The 21,315-nt window shown below is 40.5% G+C and overlaps 2 protein-coding genes, 1 long non-coding RNA gene and 1 pseudogene across 3 annotated transcripts in view; 1 reads left to right on the top strand and 3 right to left on the bottom strand.

Moving 5' to 3' along the window:
- Positions 1–21,315, bottom strand: part of TXNDC12 (thioredoxin domain containing 12) — a 30,477-nt gene that overhangs the window by 5,839 nt on the left and 3,323 nt on the right. The window contains exons 2-3 of the mRNA XM_020869413.2: positions 9,147–9,207; positions 737–789 (exon numbers count right to left, since the gene is read on the bottom strand). Coding sequence (XP_020725072.1) covers positions 737–789; positions 9,147–9,207 — 114 coding nt within the window. The remainder of the gene's footprint in view (positions 1–736; positions 790–9,146; positions 9,208–21,315) is intronic.
- On the bottom strand, positions 3,628–5,373 carry KTI12 (KTI12 chromatin associated homolog). The gene has a single exon (XM_020869398.2). The coding sequence runs from the start codon at positions 5,356–5,358 to the stop codon at positions 4,195–4,197; it is 1,164 nt and encodes a 387-aa protein (XP_020725057.2). The 5' UTR covers positions 5,359–5,373; the 3' UTR covers positions 3,628–4,194.
- On the bottom strand, positions 9,216–17,419 carry LOC139035237 (uncharacterized). Its single transcript, XR_011487873.1, has 3 exons — positions 15,313–17,419; positions 12,404–13,603; positions 9,216–9,404 (listed from the first exon to the last, which is right to left on the bottom strand). It is a non-coding gene; the product is annotated as an uncharacterized lncRNA (long non-coding RNA).
- Positions 10,867–11,250, top strand: LOC110122045 (large ribosomal subunit protein eL31-like; annotated as a pseudogene).

Genomic DNA, 21,315 nt, shown 5'->3' with positions numbered 1-21,315 from the left:
ATTTGCTGAGATGATTCATGTAACTGACAGTTTTTCTAATCTTAAGACCCAGAAATCGGGACACCTGAATTCTGGTCCTGCTTCTGCCATTGACTTGCAATGCTGTGTATCCTTAAGTGATTGACTTCATTTCTCTGAAACTTTCATCTCATTTATAAAAAATAGATAATGAACACTGATGAAAAAATTACCACTATTTGCTTTTTTACATATTTCAGTAACATCTATTTAAGAACAGATGTAATAAAGACAATAAAGGAACAATACCATTAATGCACATGTATTACTAAACTAATAATTTACACTAATTTTGTACTTTTTCCAACAAGATTTTATTAAGTATAGCATATCAAACAAAAGAAGAAATCCGCCTGGGAAGTTGCAGGGTGGTATAACAGAAAGAATACATGCTGCATAGTAAGAAAACCTTACTAATTCAGTTCCCACCTCCTCCAGAAGACTCTGCTAACCACTCCTCATATCTCTTATTGTATATACAACTGTTCATACAACTACTGTAGCACTTAATCCCATAATCTATATAACCATATCTTAATTGCCACATCCTTCAATCCCTTGCAAATACTACTGTCAATTTCTTGAGGGCAGGAATCTGTTCCATGTATTTCTTTGGTACTCCTACAAGCAATAAAGAGTACTGAGCCAAAGTCAGTGCTAATATTTTTAAAATGTTAACATTTGAGAACACATCTGAGGTCTGATCATTTCCACCTACCTTTGCAAGCTCCACACCAGGACTTATGGATAATCACCATCAGGGGCAATCCACTTAAAAACAAAACAAACAAATTATAATCTAGTAATTCCACTTTTTGAAAGGCACTCTAATAAAATGACCAACCAATGAAGACAAAGATTAATGTACAAGGATGTTCATGCAGCATAATTTCAATAAAAAGAATTTTAAGACAATCTATTCAATAATAGTGGACTATTATAACAAAATTATTGCGAAGTTCTGATGTTCCAGTAAATTGTGCAAATTTGGGCTTTAAAGCTATGGAGAAGAGATTAAAAAAAGAAAAAAACAAATTACAACATTTTCAAATGTTAGTTATATAACCACTAAAATGGTAACAAAATTTTTCATTGGTACACTGTTAAAATAAAATCTAGAACATAAAATTATTATCTCTGTTGTTGTTTGGTCGCTAAGCCATGTCCAAATCTTTGCAACACCATGAGCTGCAGCACACCAGGCTTCCCTGTCCTTCACTATCTCCTGGAGTTTGCTCAAACTCATGTTCATTGAGTCGATGATGCTATCCAACCATCTCATCCTGTCGTCCCCTTCTCCTCCTGCCCTCAACCTTTCCCAGCATCAGGGTCTTTTCCAATGAGCTGACTCTTCGCATCAGGTGGCCAAAATACTGGGGCGCCAGCTTCAGCATCAATCTTAACAATGAATATTCAGGACTGATTTCCTTTAGGATTGACTGGTTTGACGATCTTGCTGTCCAAGGGACTCTCAAGAGTCTTCTCCAACACTACAATTCGAAAGCCATCAGCCTTCTTTACGGTCCAACTCTCACATCCATACACGACTACGGGAAAAACTATAGCTTTGACTGTGGATCTTTGTCAGCAAAGTGATGTCTCTGCTTTTTAATAAGCTGTCTAGGTTTGTCACAGTTTTCCTTCCAAAGAGCAAGCATCTTTTAATTTCATCACTGCAGTCACCGTTCATAGTGTTTGTGGAGCCCCCCAAAATTATTACCTATAGTTTCAACTATACAAACATGTAGAAAATAGTCTAAAAGGAAATGTTTCAAAACTTATCTCTAGATAATGGGATTGTTGATTTTACTACACCTTTTCTGTATTTTTCAATTTTTCTAGAATTAAGTGTAATTTCTTTTGGAGGGGGCAGACCTGTGGGATCTTAGTTCCCTGACCAGGGACTGAACCTGGGCCCCAACAGTGAAGGCATCAAGTCCTAACCACTGGAATGCCAAGGAATTCCCAATTAAGTATAATTCTTTTATCATCAGGGAGGAAAAAGCTTTTTCTTTTATAAAATAATAAGCACCATATTCCACCTGAGTCAGTCTTGGCCAGCTGAAGCTCCAATACTCTCAAGGCTCAAATGTCAACTTGTAGAAGGGTCCTATGTCAGCAGCCACTGGCTTTCTCCATCATCCACCCCCATGTCACCACATCATCACAGGCGTATAATACTATCAGAGCATTTAGCACACTGAACTGTATCTATTATTTACTCATCTCCCCTCACTGGCCTTAGAGCTTCCTAAGGAAGGGCCTCTTAGCTGTCTCTATATACTCTACAACTAGTACAGTATTATTGGTAGCCAAAACATATATAGTATTCACTATGTACCAGGCACTACTCTACAGCAGACTGGTTCCAAATTGTGAAAGGAGTAGTCAAGGCTGTATATTGTCATCCTGCCTATTTAACTTATATGCAGAGTACGTCATGTGAATGCTGGGCTGGATGAAGCACAAGCTGGAATCAAGATTGCTGGAAGAAATATCGATAACCTCAGATATGCAGATGACACCACCCTTATGGCAGGAAGTGAAGAAGAACTAAAGAGCCTCTTGATGAAAGTGAAAGAGGAGGGTGAAAAAGTTGGCTTAAAACTCAACATTCAAAAAACAAAGGTCATGGCTTCTGGTCCCATCACATCATGGGAAATAGATAGGGAAACAATGGAAACAATGAATGACTTTATTTTTTTGGGCTCCAAAATCACTGGAGATGGTGACTGCAGTCATGAAATTAAAAGACGCTTGCTCCTTGGAAGAAAAGCTATGACCAAACTAGACAGCATAGTGAAAAGCAGACATTACTTTGCCGACAAAAGTCCATCTACTCAAAGCTATGGTTTTTCCAGTAGTCATGTATGGATGTGAGAGTTGGACTATAAGGAAAGCTGAGCGCCGAAGAATTGATGCTTTTGAACTGTGGTGTTGGAGAAGACTCTTGAGAGTCCCTTGGACTGCAAGGAGATCAAACCAGTCCATTCTAAGGGAATCAGTCCTGAATTTTCATTGGAAGGACTGATGCTGAAGCTGAAACTCCCAATACTTTGGCCACCTGAGGCAAAGAACTGACTCACTGGGAAAAAACCCTGATGCTGGGCAAGAATGAAGGCAGAAGTAGAAGGGGATGACAGAGGATGAGATGGTTGGATGGCATCACCGACTCAATGCACATGAGTTTGAGCAAGCTCTTGGAGTTGGTGATGGACAGGGAAGCCTGGCGTGCTGCAGTCCATGGGGTTGCAAAGAATTGAACACGACTGAGCAATTGAACTAATCATCTGTTTACTACTAATTTCTCAAGGGTAAAGACTATCTAAACCATCTTTCAAAAATATAAGCACTTATCTATTATTTGTTTAATGAGATGAATGAAAGACAAGCTTAAAGGGCTTTTGCCTTGAAGAACAGAACGAAGCACCCAGTTAGGGAAGTTATCATGATAGTGACACCATGTTAAGAACAAGACGTTGAGACTCACTGAGCAAAGTACTTTTGATAGAAGGCATAAGAGGAATACATATTTGCATCTAAAATGTTACATTAAGTAAATTATATGAAGAACATAAAGCTACATTAAGAGAAAGAGATGCCAGCACATTGTCTTTTTATAAATGATTTTTATTAAATGAAATAACCTAGTGGTTTTATCTTTCAATTCCACTAGAACCAAAGCTTCCCAAGGATAGAAACCAGTGGATCTGTGACCCCGGGCCTCAGGTCAGAGACTAGCCAAACGTAGGCACGGTACTTAAAAAACTGTGATATGAAGAAAGGGCCAGCACAGATGCAGAATTGTGCTATGTTCAGTTCTGTTCACAATTATTATAAAATAATTCATCCATCCCATCTGCTCTCCCACACTCCAGATGCAAGAAATCGGTGGTGTGTGACAGAATAAATAGAACTCAATCTATGCAAGCTCTGTCCACTTGAGCTTTGTCCTTTAGAGAAATTTGCCTAGATCCTCAGACAGTGCTCCATTCTCTAGTATCAAGTTTGCTGTAAACTCAAGGCCTGGCACAGAGGGATCCAGGAGGGTATGAGTGGATCAGTCACAACAGCTCTAGTACTACACGTCAATGTATTCTTCAGAACCTTATTCTTCCCAGAGAAATGTTGTAGTGGTTAGACAAGAAACCATGGTTTTCCCCTCACTTGCTCGGGTTAGTGCAGGCTCTGGCTCAGATACTGCAGAAACATGTTGGCCAGTTGAGGCAGGTTCTCATTGTTGGGATGCATTTTGGTGTAGGAAATAAACTGACGACGGAGGCGACTCAGTTCTGCCATGGTCAAAGGCCTGGTAAACTGCAGGTGCTCTGTGGTGCCAGGAAGCTTAAGCAAGTCTCCGGGGACTGCACTCTTCTGCGCTTCCATCAGCCCTGTCAGCACCTGGCTGGTGACCTGGTCCAACTGGTGCAGAAAGCTGCTGGAGGCAAGTGGCTGGGACTGTGTAGACTGATGGGGTGGAGGGGCCCGGTTCTCAAACAGGGCAGCTCTGATCTCTGCCAGGGGCAATGGTTCCTCTAAGCCCACCAAGGTGAACAGGGGTCGGTCCCAGCGGTTCCGAGAGTCGGGAGCTTCGAAGCGCAGCGCTAAGGCATCCAAAAGTTCGGGAGGGTAAAAAGCACCAGACACATGCTCGGCATACTCCGAAGCCACGAGAGCTGGAAAATCTGCCGCCCTGGTTTCCTTTTCCTCGGATTCCGTAGGTACTTCTGCCTGGGCTAGCCTATTTACTGTACCGAGGATATCCGTGCCCACCGCCAGAGGTCTCCCTCCCTCCTCAGCTCGTGGTCTCCAACTCACACTGACATTCGGGTTCGGATTCTCCACGGCGCCTGCCACCTGCAGTCCCCCGCTCAGACTGCCTGGTCGAACGCAGTAGACGAGGCAGAGCGGAGTGCGCGCCGCCCGCGCCAAGCAGTAGAGCTCATAACGGAAGCCCTTGATGTAGTTCAGCGAGTCGAGGATGACCACGTCCTGGCGACTCAGGCGCCGCTCCACAGCCGCTCGCAGGGCCCCACGCAAGGCCTTCTCACGAGCTGAATCGCCATACACTGTTGCGTCCTCCGCGCCCAGCACCGCCGCATCGTCCACCACATGCACCGCGCGGCCCTCACCCTCCAGGGCAGCGCGGAGCTCCTCCACGCGCCGGCTCTTGCCGCTGTACGGCAGCCCGCAAAACACCACCAGCGGCATCCTCCCAGGGCGCGGCCATGTGCAAACGCGCCGCGTCAACTTCCGGGTTGCCGGCAGCTCTGACGCAAACCGGAAATGAAAGCGGTACTTCCTGTATCTCTTTACTCTTACAGGACCTCTTGTTGCCATGGAAACAGGCGCTCCGGGCCAACTAGATCCAGGTCCTACTCTCTGCAAAAGGAGCTGGAGCTTAGAATGGCATCAGTTATCTATGTAAAATGTTTTAGGTCTCGGAGAATGTGATCTCCTGATGGCCAATGACGGTGTCCATCAATTTACAGTGGGGGCCTTAAACAGCATTCAATATTGCTCAGCTATCAATGCAAAGAAATAGAGGAAAACAATAGAATGGGAAAGACTAGAGATCTCTTCAAAAAAATTAGAGATACCAAGGGATCATTTCATGCAAAGATGGGCTCAGTACAGGACAGAAATGGTATGGACCTGACAGAAGCAGAAGATATTAAGAAGAGGTGGCAAGAATACACAGAAGAACTGTACAAAAAAAGATCTTCACGACCCAGATAACCACGATGGTGTGATCACTCACCTAGAGCCAGATATCCTGGAATGTGAAGTCAAGTGGGCCTTAGGAAGCATCACTATGAACAAAGCTAGTGGAGGTGATGCAATTCCAGTTGAGCTATTTCAACTCCTAAAAGATAATGCTGTAAAGTGCTGCACTCAATATGTCAGCAAATTTGGAAAATTCAGCAGTGGCCTCAGGACTGGAAAAGGTCAGTTTTCATTCCAATCTCAAAGAAAGGCAATGCCAAAGAATGCTCAAACTACTGCACAATTGCACTCATCTCACACGCTAGTAAAGTAATGCTCAAAATTATCCAAGCCAGGCTTCAACAGTACATGAACCATGAACTTCCAGATATTCAAGCTGGATTTAGAAAAGGCAGAGGAACCAGAGATCAAATTGTCAACATCCGCTGGATCATCGAAAAAGCAAGAGAGTTCCAGAAAAACATCTACTTCTGCTTTATTGACTATGCCAAAGCCTTTGACTGTGTGGATGGCAATAAACTGTGGAAAATTCTGAAAGAGATGGGAATACCAGACCACCTGACCTGCTTCTTGAGAAACCTGTATGCAGGTCAGGAAGCAACAGTTAGAACTGGACATGGAGCAACAGACTGGCTCCAAATAGGAAAAGGACCACGTCAAGGCTGTATATTGTCATCCTGCTTATTTAACTTCTATGCAGAGTACATCATGAGAAACAATGGGCTGGAGGAAGCACAAGCTGGAATCAAGATTGCTGGGAGAAATATCAATAACCCCAGATATGCAGATGACACCACCCTTATGGCAGAAAGTGAAGAGGAACTAAAAAGCCTCTTGATGAAAATGAAAGAGGAGAGTGAAAAAGTGCTTAAAACTCAACATTCAGAAAACTAAGAGCATGGCATCTGGTCCCATCACTTCATGGCAAATAGATGGGGAAACAGTGGGAACAGTGGCTGACTTTATTTTTGGGGGCTCCAAACTCACTGCAGATGGTGATTGCAGCCATGAAATTAAAAGACGCTTTCTCCTTGGAAGAAAAGCTATGACCAACCTAGACAGCATATTAAAAAGCAGAGACATTACTTTGCCAACAAAGGTCCGTCTAGTCAAGGTTATGGTTTTTCTACTGGTCATGTATGGATGTGAGAGTTGGACTATAAAGAAAGCTGAGTGCTGAAGAATTGATGCTTTTGAACTGTGGTGTTGGTGAAGACTCTTGAGAGTCCCTTGGACTGTAAGGAAATCCAACCAGTCCATCCTAAAGGAAATCAGTCCTGAATATTCATTGGAAGGTCTGATGCTGAAGCTGAAACTCCAATACTCTGGCCACCTGATGCGAAGAACAAACTCATTGGAAAAGACCCTGATGCTGGGAAAGAGTGAAGGTGGGAAGAGAAGGGGATGACAGAGGATGAGATGGCTGGATGGCATCACTGACCGGACGGACATGAGTTTGAATAGGCTCCAGGAGTTGGCGATGGACAGGGAAGCCTGGTGTGCTACAGTCCATGGGGTCACAAAGAGTTGGGCACAACTGAGCAACTGAACTGAACTGATTGCAAAACAATCAACATTATATTTAGTATATAGAGGACAATTCACAAATACTAGTTCCCCTTCATTCCTTATGGCCAGTGACATTCAGTAACTGTTTATTCAATAACAATTTCAATCATTCAGTATCTTCACAAATAAGAATACAGAGATGAACATAAAACAGTTTCCCCACAGGAGATCCAAGGGTCTGAATGGGAAAAGTCATGCACCTACAAGCTGAATAATATACACGCTAATGGATAGAGGTAGGCTGGGTTGTAAAAGTACAGAAGAAAAAAACATACTGCCCAAAAAAACTGCTGAAGACTTTTAGAAGTAGTCATTTGATTTAGAACTTGAAAAACGAATAGGAATTTTTCTCCTTGGTAAGGATGCCAGATAAAATATAGGATGCCTAGGGCTTCTTTGGCAGTCCAGTGGTTAAGACTCCAAACTTCCACTGCAGAGGGCATGGGTTTGATCCTGGTCAGGGTGCAAGATGTGGCATATATATACACACACATATGTCACATGTATATACATATATATACACACAAATATATCATATATATAAATATATACACACAGAAGATGCCTAATTAAGTTTGAATTTCAGATAATACATATTGTTTTTAAAATAAGTATGTCTCAAATATTACTTGGAGCATATTTAAAATTACTTATTGTTGGGAATTTGTTGTTATGACTCAGGGAACTCAAACTGGGGCTCTGTAACAACCTAGAGGAGCGGAAAAGGGTGGCAGGTGGGAGAAAGGTGAAGAGGGAGAGGACATATGTACACCTATGGCGAATTCATGCTGATGTATGGCAGAAATCAAACCAATATTGTAAAGCAATTATCCTTCAATTAAAAATAAATTTTAAAATAAATGAATAAAATTACTTTTTATCTGAAATACAAGTTTAACTGGGCATCCTTTAAAAATTTTTTTTATTGAAGTATAGTTGCTTTACAATGTTGTGTTAGTTTCTACTGTATAGCAAAGTGAATCACCTGTAGATATACATACACCCCTTCATTTTTTTATTTCCTTCCCATTTAGGTCACCACAGAGCACTCAATAGCGTTTCCTAAATTAGACAGTAGGTTCTCATTAGTTATCTATTTTATAAATAGTATCAATAATGTATTTACATCAACCTCAATCTCCCAATTCATCCCACCACCCTTCATCCCCTTGGTGTTCATAAGATTATAGTCACCCTCCATTTGTATTTGCTAAATTTGGCAACCCCACCTCTGCAGAAGATATGAGTCTCAGAGCCATGAAGCTATAGGATCTGTTTTAGCAAAAGCAAGCATTATCATTTGGTAGGTGCAGAAGTATGAGTGTTTCTATGCAAGGATGTGTGTGTATAAAGTAAGTGCAAACATACTGGATTTTTGTATCTCCCCAGTACAGTATAGCAGAGAATGTGCATTTCCTCCTCCATTTGTATGTTTCCTGTCCATAGACTACACATACTTGGAACTTAAGACTATTCAACTTGAGACTATAATGCAGTATGTTTTACTGACTGAGTGTAGGATTTGAAGTGTCTGGGTACAGACCTTGGCTCTACCACTTAACTAGCTATATGTGCCTTAGTTTGTTCATCTATAAAATGAAGATAACAACAGTACCAACCTCAGAAGAGTTGTTTTTAGAATGAAATGAGTTAATTCACATAATAAATGTCTGGTGCCTAGTAAGCACTTAAAAATGTTAGCTAGTATCACTACTTTTGTTGTTGTTATGCAACTACTCCACTGCTTTGCCTTGGCATAACCCTTCACCTGAAATTAATGCTAAGTTGATGGCTGGAAAGTGTTATAGATAAGCTAAAACCGTATCTTATACCTGGCAGCTGCTTCCTTCTTCCCATCTTCTAGGGTCCTCCAATGAATGTGATCTCCAAAACCTGGAAGGAAAGAGCCTCATAAATATTCACACGTGAACAAAGGGCAAAGACCCATGAAAGAAATGTAGCATATTCACAAGATACTCATAAAAAAGCCTTTCCTTTGTCAAGAGCATGGTGTTCAAGTCTCAACTCCACCGCTTTCTAGGTGTATAGAACCATGGACAGTCCCATACCTCAAGTCTCAGTTTTCATACCTGCAAAATGGAGATAACGTCACCTAATTCAGTTTTTAAGGAGATTAAATTATTAATGGCTATGAAAAGCTTTGTAAACTAACAGAGTATGCAAATAATACTATAAGAAGGAAGGAGAATTTCCCACAGTTACCATAAAGCAGGTCCTAACAAATCACTGCTAGTTGGAGTCAACACAGCAGTATAGTTTAAAGAGGCAGAAAGACATTAAATGTGTGAGTTTCGTAAATGAAGTAAGTTCTTGGAAGTCCCAGTTTCTTCATCTATAAAATCAAGAATAATACCCATACCTCCAAGTGGTGGTGTAAGGATTTTAAGACATTATATTTTGAGACAATATAAAGTTATTCTTGTTATTATTCCCCCCACTTCAGCTACAGTGATCTTTTAAAATCACATCTTTGCTTGGTAAAATATCTTTCAGAGGCGTTTCAAAGTCCTAAAAAGGAAGGTCAAACTCTTACAGCAGGGTTTCTGAAGCAGAATATGGCTCCTACCCACCTCTCCAGGCTCACTTTCCACACTTTTCTTAAAATCTTACACAAAAAACTAATTTGCAGGAGCAGTTCTCTCAGGGTTACTTGAGATGCTGTCTCCCAGGCTTGAAGTCCTAAAAATTCCCACCAAATAAAACATAACTCTCAAAAAAAAAAAACAACACCTAATTTTCATTTCCTTAAACACAATATGCACTCTCTCTCCCTTTCAGCCTTCATAATCACTGCTTCAGTTGCCTTTCCGCCCTTTGTCACCTCCAGTTCATTCTTCAGGTATGAAAGGAGCAGGCATCCTTCTGGGAAACCTTCTCTGACTCCCCAAGCACTCTATTCTTGCCCCATCACAGCACTTCCCAGGCTGAATTGTAAATGTTTATGTGTGTCTGCCTCCTGGGCTGGGACCATATCTGTCTTAGTCCCTCCTGTTTCCCTAGCATTTCGCATACACAGGGCTTCCCTGGTGACTCAGAGAGTAAAGAATCTGCCTGCAATGCAGGAGCCCTGGGTTTGATCCCTGTGTGGGAAAGATTCCCTAGAGTAGGAAAGGTCAGCCCACTCCAGTGTTCTTGCCAGTAGAATCTCATGGACAGAGGAGCCCGGCAAGCTACAGTCCATGGGGTCACAAAGAGTTGGACGTAGCTAAGCGACTAACATTTTCATTTTTCATGGCTATAGTAAGTGCTCCACAAAATATTTATTGAGCAAATTAATATTATTTAGGCCATCTCACATAAATGACTTAGTTTTGCATCTTGAAAATGGTGACCCTAACAATGCTATAGCTGTTATTGACCAATTTACACATGTCCTGCACATCACACGTTATCTTGTTTATTTTTTATTTTTTTATGTTATCTTATTTAAATTTATTCTTAACAATAACCCTTACACTGAACCTCTCTATATTTCCATTAAAATAGACATAATAATAGCTGTATCTTGTCTTTCCAACCCTGGCCGGCACGATGGCTCCTGTATAGAAGGATGGTGAGAAGGGCTGGGCCACTATCAACGGAGGTGGTAACTAGAGAATACACTATGAACATTCACAAGCATCCATGGAGTGGGTTTCAGGAAGCATGCCCCTCAGGCACTCAAAAGAAAGCTGGAAATTTGCCATGAAGGAGATGGGAACTCCAGATGTATGCACTGACACTAGGCTCAACAAAGTTGTCTGGGCCAAAAGAATAAGTAATGTCCCATACTGTACCTATATGCCTACCTGCACAGGGTTGTCCAGGAAATGTTATGAAGGTGAAGATTCACCAAACAAGCTCTATATGTTGTTTACCTATGTACCTGTCACCACTTTCAAAGATCTACATACAGTTAATGTGGATGAGAACTAACTGCTAATGGTTCTATAAAGTTATAGAACCTCAAGAACAAGACAAAAAACCAATAGAAAACCTGTATCTCATAAGACTGTTGTTGAACATTAAATTATATATATATATAAATCTTAACACAGTGCTTAGCAGATTGAAAATGATCAGTAAATAGCACCTTTTGTCATTCTTTACAATTGAGACTTTTGAGACTCAGAATACACAGCCTATCAGTTCAGTTCAGTTCAGTCGCTCAGTCATGTCCGACTCTTTGCGACCCCATGAATCGCAGCACGCCAGGCCTCCCTGTCCATCACCAACTCCCAGAGTCTACCCAAACCCATGCCCATAGAGTCGGTGATACCGTCCAGCCATCTCATCCTCTGTCGTCTCCTTCTCCTCCTGCCCCCAATCTCTCCCAGCATCAGAGTCTTTTCCAATGAGTCAACGCTTCGCATGAGGTGGCCAAAGTACTGGAGTTTCAGCTTCAGCATCAATCCTTCCAATGAACACACAGGACTGATCTCCTTTAGGATGGACTGGTTGGATCTCCTTCCAGTCCAAGGGACTCTCAAGAGTTTTCTCCGACACCACAGTTCAAAAGCATCAATTTTTCGGCCTATACCAGTCACATAGCTGATAAATGGCCAAGTGGGAGTTTTAAGTTCAATTTTATGACTTTTGGTTACTATACATACTGTCCATGAGGCCTTTCTTTCCCAGAAATTTCCATCAGCTTAGAACAGGGAAATAAACAGCTTATCCAGATTAGAACTGAGAGGCAGTATCCAAACTAACCATCACTTTTCATTCCAAACAGCATGGGCTACTGGCCAAGGGAAAATGTGTCACTTGCCTACAGCCCAAAGTCTAACCCTAGAGAGAGAATGACCAAGTGACAGTGAAACTGGGAAGATGCCCAGGAGAACTGGAAGGCGCCTTACTATGACCATCATCATTTTACCTGTCAAAACCTAAACTCAGGCAACAGAGCACTGCTTTGGAGAGATGCCTGACTACAGTCTGGAGGGATATCCACCTACAAAACAATGAAATCCTACATAAAACAGACTTTCCAAAAGGCACTCACTGGGCTCAAAGTAATAGACACAAACACAAAATAAGCTTAAATCAGACAAGGAACAATGAGCAACAAGCAAAAAGCAAGGCTAACCTGAAAGCAAATGTCCATCATCATGTGGCAAGATGGAGGAGATGAATCTGAGACTCCATTTTAACCCAGCTGTCAAAAGCAACTAGAGTGATTCCAGGGCAGTAATTAGTAGCCCCTGCTTTCCAGATGAATCAAATGCCAAACATTCCTAGAGGAAAGCATTACTAATGTTAGGCCTCCAGGATAATTTATATAAATAACCATTATGAGCTCACAATCATAGATCACGAAACCTGTAAGCAAAGAAGACACCACAAGTAAGAGTCAGCAGAAGCAACAAATAAATAAGAGGACTTCTGATATTAGAATGATCAGGCATAGGATACAAAAATAACTACTATATAAACATTTAAAGAAATAACATATGGCAAGACAAAAATATGCATATAACAAAACACAAAATAGGCAAAACTGTAAAGGCACCAAATAGAATTTTTTTTAACTAACGTGATTTTTGAAATACAAAATCAATGAATATTCAGTGATACACAGAAATGACTCATTAAGCCATAAAAAGACATATAAGAGCCGACTTCCCTGGCGGCTCACATGGTAAAGTGTCTGCCTACAATGCGGGAGACTTGGGTTCAATCTCTGGGTCGGGAAGATCTCCTGGAGAAGAAAATGGCAACCCACTCCAGTACTCTTGCCTAGAAAATCCCATGGATGGAGGAGCCTGGTAGGCTACAGTCCATGGGGTTGCAAAGAGTCAGACACGACTGAGAGACTTCACTTTCAAAGTGCATACTGGTAAGTGAAAGATGCCAATCTAAAAAGGCTACATAATGTAGGATTCCAATTATATATGACTGGTGTCTGGAAAAGGCAAAACTATGGAGACAGTAAAAGACCACACTAATGCGGGGGAAACTGAGATAGGGAAAGGTGAAGTGGTAAGGGTTCACATGGGAACTCTGCATTTTCTGCTCAATTTTCTACAGATCTTAAATTGTTCAAAAATAAACTCTACTAATTAAAAAACAATTCAATGGATAGGTTAAAATAGCAAATTAGAGACAGGTGGAAAAGTGAATCAGCTGTTACCCAGAATATAGCATAGAGATAAGGAGAGAAAATGTAAAATAAATAGACAGTAGATTAAGAAAAGATTGGTATATATAAAATTGGAATCTCAGAATGCAAAGTTGAAGGAAAAAAACTTATCTGAAGAGATAATATACTGGAGTGGGAACTGGATGCCTGAAAAACAAGAGTGGAAGGAAAAACATACCTCTTAGAAGTATTAAACCATGCTAATGTATCATATCTACTTAAAAACACATTTGCATTTTTTAGAAAGAAAAAAAGATGAATGATAGCATTTTCAAGAACCAAGATAAAACATGAACCTGCAGATATAAGCACAATGTATAACTGACAAATTACAAAAACAAAACATACACATATAAATTGTAGTGAAACTCCAGAACAACAAAATATTAAGATCTTAAAAACATTTCAAAGAGAAATGACGTATTTCCATTAAAAGATCGACAATTTGACAGTAACAAATTGGAAATTAGAAGATGGCAAAACATGACTTTCAACATGCTGGAAGAAAATATCTCTAAATTTAGAATTATGTACCTAGCAAAACTATCTTTCAAGAACAAGGGCAAAATAGACATTTTTAGATAAACTGAGGTATTTTTCTACCATCAGGTAGTCACCACTCATTATTTCAGTAAGTATTTATTGAGCAGTATTATGCAGTGGTTAAGAGCGTGGACTATGGACTTAAGACTCTCTGGTTTTGATTCCTCTAGTTCTGTAGCTAACTAGCTGTGTGACTTTGGGCAAGTTACGTAAACTCAATTTCTTCGGCTGTAAATGAGAGTAACAACAGCACCTACCTAGTTGGGTTGCTTTGAGGATTAAATAAATCAATAGTTAAAGATCTTAAAACACACAAAAGATCTTGAATTGCCAAAACAATCTGAGAAAAAGGAACAAAGCTGGAGGCATCCTGTTCTCTGACTCTGCTACAAAGCTACAGTCATGAAAACAGCACAGTAATGGCACAAAAACAGGTACACAGATCAGTGGAACAGAATAGAAAGCCCAGAAATAAACCCACATTCTTATGGTCAATTAATCTATGACAAAGGAGGCAAAGTATACAAAAAAGAAAAGACAGTTTCTTCAATAAGTAGTATGAGGAAAACTGGACAGTTGCATGCAAAAGAATGAAATTACAACACTTTCTCATACTACATACAAAATTAAATTCAAAAAGGATTAAAGACTTAAATAATAGACCTGAAACCAGCAAACTCCTAGAAGACAGCATAGGCAGAACACCTTTGACACAAATCACAGCAATATTGTTCTGTATCTGTCTCCTAAGGTGAACGGAACAAAAGCAAAAAGAAACAAACGGTACCTAATTAAACTTAAATGCTTTTGCACAGGAAAGGAAACCATAGAAAAAACAAAAAGACATCCTACTGAAAGGGGGAAAAAATGTTTGCAAATGATATGACCAATAAGAGGGTTAACAACCAAAAATACACAAACAGCTCATATAGTTCAATATCAAAAAACCAAACAACCCAATCAAAAAGTGGACACAGATATTTTTGCTAAGAAAACAACAGAAATTACCAGCTGGCATATGAAAAAATACTCAAAATTAAGAGAATGCAAATCAGAGCCACAATGAGATATCACCCCATACCTTTCAAAATGGCTATCTTGAAAAAGACAAGAAATAATAGATATTAGAGAATAGGTGGAGAAAAGGAAACCCTTGCACACTGTTAGTGGGGATATAAATTGGTGCAGTCACTATGGAACATAGCTTGGAGGTCCCTTAAAAAACTAAAAATAGACCTACTATGTGATAGCAATTTCACTCTGGAATATACATCTGGAAAAAACTGAAAACTAATTTGAAAAGATACACATACCCTAATGTTCACAGCAGCTTCCCAAGTAGTGCCAGTGGTAAAGTGGTGTCTCCTACATTGCTATACCTGCAATGTAGGAGACATAAGAAACACCGGGTCAGGAAGATTCCATGGAGGAGGAAATGGCAACCCACTCCAGTATTCTTGCCTGGGAAATCCCATGGACAGAGTAGCCTGGTGGGCTACAGTATGTGGGGTCACAAAGAGTTGGACATGACTGAAGCGACTTAGCATGCACTCAGTGTTAACAGCAGCATTACTTACAATAGCTATGATATGAAAATAACCTAAGTATCTACCGACAGATAAGTGGATAAAGAAGATGGGTATATATAGGGGAATCTGCTGGCAGTCCAGTGGTTAGAACTTGGCACTTTCACATGTGGTGGCCCGGGTTCAAGCCCTGGTCAGGGAACTAAGATTCACAAGCCACATAGTGTGGCCAAAAAACCCAAAATGGTGTGTATATACATATATACAATGGAATATTCCTCAGTCATAAAAAAGAATGAAATTTTGTCATTTGCACCAATATGGACGGACCTGAAGGATATCAAGCTAAACGAAATAAGTCAAAGACAAATACTATGTTTTCATTCATACATGGAATATAAAAACTAAAAGAAATTAATGAACATAACAACAACAAAGAATTTAGAACAGTGTCTGGGACTGAAGATTTGCTACAAGTATTTGCTATTAACATACCAAGCAATATTTTAAGCACTTCACCAATATAGATCCTCATAACACCCCTAGAGATAGGTACTCACTAACCCCATTTTATAGATGAGAAAATTGAGGCCAAAAGTTTACATAACTTTCCCAAGTTCACACAGCTAATGAGTATCAGATTTGGAAACTGAACCTACACACTTAGCACTTAGGGTCCAGACTCCTTGCTCAAAAGCTATAAACAATGCTGTCCTTCACAATAGGAGGTAAGGACAAAAAGGCAAGGGATGGAGCAGGCAATACAGGACCTGATAGGCTACTATAAAGACTCTGGCTTCTAGAAACTTTTAGAGGGTTTTGAGCAAAGTAGTAACATGAATATGATTTGTAATTTAACAAAACTGCTCTGGTTTCTGTGCTGAAAACAGATTATAGCAGGTGTTACCTGTTGAACTGTGTGTCTCTAATCCCCAGTGCCTCAGACTGTGACCTAATATGGAAACAGGGTCTTTACAGAGGTAATCAAGTTAAAATGAGGTCATCAGGGTGGGGCCTAATCCAATATGACTGCTGTCCATTTAAAAAAAGGGAAAGTGGACACAGACATATACACAGGGAGAACACATCCATCTCTAAGAGGCCTGGTACAGATCCTTCTCTCAGCCTTCAGGAGGAACCAATACTGCCAGAACCTTGATTTCAAACTCCTAGTCTCTAGAACTATGAGACAAAAAATTTCTGTTGTTTAAGTCACTCAACTTGTGTTACTTTGTTATTGTAGGCTTAGTAAACTAGTACAGAAAAGGCAAAAGCGAAAGAGACTAGGAATGTGGTTACTGCAATAATTCAGGCATGTGATAACAGTGGTTTGGGCTAGCTGGGATGGTAGAGGAAGCAGATACTATCAGATTCTGGACATATTTTGAAGATAAAGTTGAAAGGATTTTGTCCTGGATATGGGGTAGAACTTAATGATGACTCTAAGGTTTTTTGGCCTGAGTAACTAGAAGAATGGGGTTCTCATTAATAGAGATGGGGAAGAGAGTGGGTGGAGTGAGTTTTTGAAAGAAACATTAAAGTGCCTGGATATGGATATGCTCATCTTGAGATGCTTGAAGTGAAGTGAAGTGAAGTCGCTCAGTCCTGTCCGACTCTTTGCGACCCCACACGCTATAGCTTAACCAAGCTCCTCTGGCCATGGGATTTTCCAGGCAAGAGTACTGGAGTGGGCTGCCATTTCCTTCTCCAGAGGATCTTCCTGACCCAGGGTTTGAACCCAGGTCTCCCGCATGGTAGATAGAGGCTTTACTGTCTGTGCCACCAGGGAAGTCCAACTTGGGATGCTTGTTAGACATCAAAACAGAGATGCTGAATAAGCAACTAGATATCTGAGCCTGGAATTCAAGGGTTAGTTATCAGCATGCAGAAGTTATTTAAGGCTTAACAGTGAATAGGATCACCAAGGGAGTGAGTGTAGATAAAGAGGGAGTTCAGGAACCCTGGGGCACTATCAGATAAGGGAGATAAAGAACCAACCAACCAAAAAAAAAAAAAAAGAACCAACCAAAGACCAGCTGGTGACAAAGAACTGCCACCAGCAGCACAAGGAATTCCAGAAGTGTTTCCAGGATGTTTCAAGAAGGAAGGATGGTCCACTGATTCCAATGCTCCTACTAAATCAGAGCCTTCTGGATTTAGCAAGTGGAGAACAATGCAGACCTCGACAAGCCCAGTTTCAGTAGGAGTCAGAATGACAAAATGATTAGAGCAAGATCAAGACAGCCCAGGGGAAGAATTAGGGATGAAGCAAACACAACTCTCTCAAAGAATTCTGCTGCTTTTGCAGGGGCAATTGCTAGAGGGTGCTGTGAGTCCATGGAGGGTTTGTATTCAATATGGAGGAAAGGATAGGATGTTGAAAGCTGATAGAAATGACATAATAAAGGTAGGAAAATTGAGGATACAGGACTAAAAGGAAGAGTCAAAAATATCGAGTAGATGAAAGGAGATGGGATTTCCTACTCAAGTAAAAGGACTAGCCTTTGCTAGGAGCACTGATAGTTTATCTAGTAAAGACAGAAAAGGAAGAACATATGGACACTGGTGCTAGAAGATGGGTAAAATCAGTAAAATCGTGGTGACAGTTTTTGACAGATCTCTTCCAAGTCCTTCAACGTTCTGTTAAACAGGAAGCATGGTGACTGGCTGAAAGCAAGGATTGTGGAGAAAGTACTACTTTTCAAGAGACAGAAGTAAATATGAGATAGTCCTCTAGGAGAGAACCAGAGAAACTAAAAGGATACTAAAGGGCAAGTTTCAGGAAAGAAGTGATTCCATAATAAAGCTTACCTACAAGGAACAGTGAGCAAATTAACTGGTAAACATGTAGATAGATCTAAATACATTCGTATAAAATTTTTAATGCTCAATTTATAGTTAAAAAAAAGAGAGAGAACTAAAGTATTGGACAACATAGCTTATAAAGAGAGAGGAAGTGACTGAAATTAGAATGCTCTAAGGCCCACTAACCATTGGGGGGGTTAAGATATTAATGTTAGATTTTGTTGTTAAATATGTGAGTAAAATTCCAGAAGTAACCACTAAAAGAAAAGGGTGCCAACTTCCAAACTAAATAAAGGCAATAAAGCAATACAAGAACCAGCAAATATTCAACCCCCAAAGAAAGGGAGAAAAAGAACAGAAAAAAACAGTAATGATAGAAAATTGGATGAGAGAAATAAGACCAGAAGAAAATGGCAACCCACTCCAGTATTCTTGCCTGGAGAATTCCATGGACAAAGGAGCCTGGCATGCTACAGTCCATGGGGTTGCAAGAGTTGGATACAACTTAGTGATTAAACCAAGGGCAGCGCTGCTTAATTGATCTTTCTCCAATGATGGAAATTTCTATATTTGCACTGTTCAATATGGTAGCTACAAACTGTTGAGTACCTGAAACATGGCTAATGCAACACAGAAGCTGGACTTTTTAAGTTTAATTTTAATTAGTTTAAAATTTGAGTGGTAAGGGCCTAGCACTACTTCATTGGACAGCAAAAAGCTGCAGATCAGTCCAATCCGCTCTCATTACAAAGGCCTGGAAAAGGGAAGAGGCTGCCAGAGACCACAAAGGAAGCCACAGCCAAAATTTAGTCTGATTCATAATTAAAATGCTTTCCCAGAGCCCAACACTTCCCTGGCTGCTTTAGTGCGTTGTTCCCAAGCGTAATTCTACAGGTGTAATTTGAAACAGTTCACTATGTGTAAAAAATTTCTTTGAAAATTCATATTAAAAAAAGTAAATTGGAATTTTTCATAAGTAATAATCACCACCATCATGTTTTGAGTGCTTACTCTATGAAATAATGATAATAATGTGTTGTGTGTTAGCTGCTCAGTTGATTCTAACTCTTTGTGGCCCCATGGACTATACAGCCTGCCAGGCTCCTCTGTCCATGGAATTCTCAGGCAAGAATTCTGGAGTGGGAATTCTGGAGAATTCCCTTTTCCAGGGGATCTTCCTGATGCAGGAATTGAGCGTAGGTCTCCCGCATTGCAGGTCAATTCCTTACCTTCTGAGCTAATAGGGAAGCCCCGATTATGATAATATAATATTAGTAATGACTAACACTTATGTGGCATTTACTATATGCCTGGCATTGTTTTTCATGCTTTTACATGTATTAAATTATTTAATCCTTACACTTATGAGGTAGAAACTCAATTGTCTTCATTTTACAGACAAGGAAGGTGAAGTGAAATAGCTTGCTAGTAAATGCCATAGCTGAGATTAGAACCCACGTGGTGGAGTTCCAGAGTCTGTAGTTTACTCACCATACTTCACTAACTCTCCTGCAAAGATAAACATGAATAAATGAATAAAGGAACGTGGCTTTCCCAAAGCAGAAGGAAAACACAGACTTCAGGTCTGGAAAACCTGGGTCCTTATGTTTCCCTTCAAAAATAACTTGAAAACTTGAAAAGGCACAGTGCTTACCTTGTTGCTATACCTACTCCCTGACACCACCCACACTCATACCCATGCCAACATGGAACATCTGAAGACAGTCCAACTTCCTCAAGTATCACCTGCATAGCCACTTTATTTATGCCAGTTATCTACAGAGTGAGCTGGAAGTTCCCACATTAGCAGCTCCTTCCCTAACACATTAATTTAAAAGGTGGGCGAGGAAGGAAAGAGACTGTTTCCAAACAGGATTTACATCAGAATTCCCAAGCCCTTCAGGCTAAAACTGTTTTCCTGAGGGTAAGCTAAGGACATCAGAAAAGTATTACCCACCCTTTCGCAGCTGACAGAACAAAAGGTTAAGTGTCAGAACTGGCAGCCAAGCCTCTGAAACAGGAACACTGTACCTGAGAGGTAGAATAACACCATGGCTAAATAAAGTCTGTATACATCAAACAAGTCCTAATTCAGCCACTTGATGTTTTCACGTATGTGAAATATGACTAACAAAAATACCTGTCTCTTAGGCTTGTGGTGAATGTGAATAGGATACAGTATGGAAGGTAAACACTCCATACATGTCAATGCCAAATGGTCATTTCAGAGACTTGACAAAGTCATCCATTTCTGTTTCAGGCAGGAGAGTGCATGAACCGCCCCCATTGAAACTTTCCCTTTTCTCTTTCAAAGGAGTCTCTGCACTCAGAGCAGGAGAGGTGTACGGTTGAGGACAAAAGCTCTGGAATCTGCATCTCAGCTGGTCCACTTACTAGGTGTTGTGACTCCTGCATCCCATTCTAGGCTCTTCATCTGTGTAATGGGGATGACGATTACATCCCTTATCTACCTCAGTGGGTTATTATGAGGATTTAACCAGTCAATATATGAAAAATAAACAGAATGGTTCTTGGAATATAGCAAAATGTACAGTAAATGTTAATCACTACCCTTCTTCCCACAGGTGGTACGTTCCAAATGCTGAGCACACAGAGAACAAGATTATTTCAGAACTCTGAGATATTAGAGCTGGAAGTACTCTTAGGAATCATTTCTAGTCCAACTTTCTCATTTAATAAATGATCCCCAGGGAAGCCAAGAGCTGGCTATATAGCCTGACCAGGATTAAAACTCAGGCCTTCTGATTCCTATCCAGTGCTCACACCACATCACTGTACTTCCTCTCTGCAAACTATCAGGCCATCATCCGGAAAGAGTCAAATCTACTTAAACTTCTGGGAAGAAATCTTACTTATCACTGCTCCAGGTAGCACTTTTCTGGGAGGTGGAGTGGGTGAACTGTAATCTGTTTTCCAAGAATCCATACCCAGGAGATACCAAAAAAAAAAAGTTAGATATCGTAT

The sequence above is a fragment of the Odocoileus virginianus genome, chromosome 5, assembly GCF_023699985.2.
Source record: "Odocoileus virginianus isolate 20LAN1187 ecotype Illinois chromosome 5, Ovbor_1.2, whole genome shotgun sequence".
NCBI classification, from domain to species: domain Eukaryota; kingdom Metazoa; phylum Chordata; class Mammalia; order Artiodactyla; family Cervidae; genus Odocoileus; species Odocoileus virginianus.
This window is presented reverse-complemented; position numbering and strand designations above follow the sequence as displayed.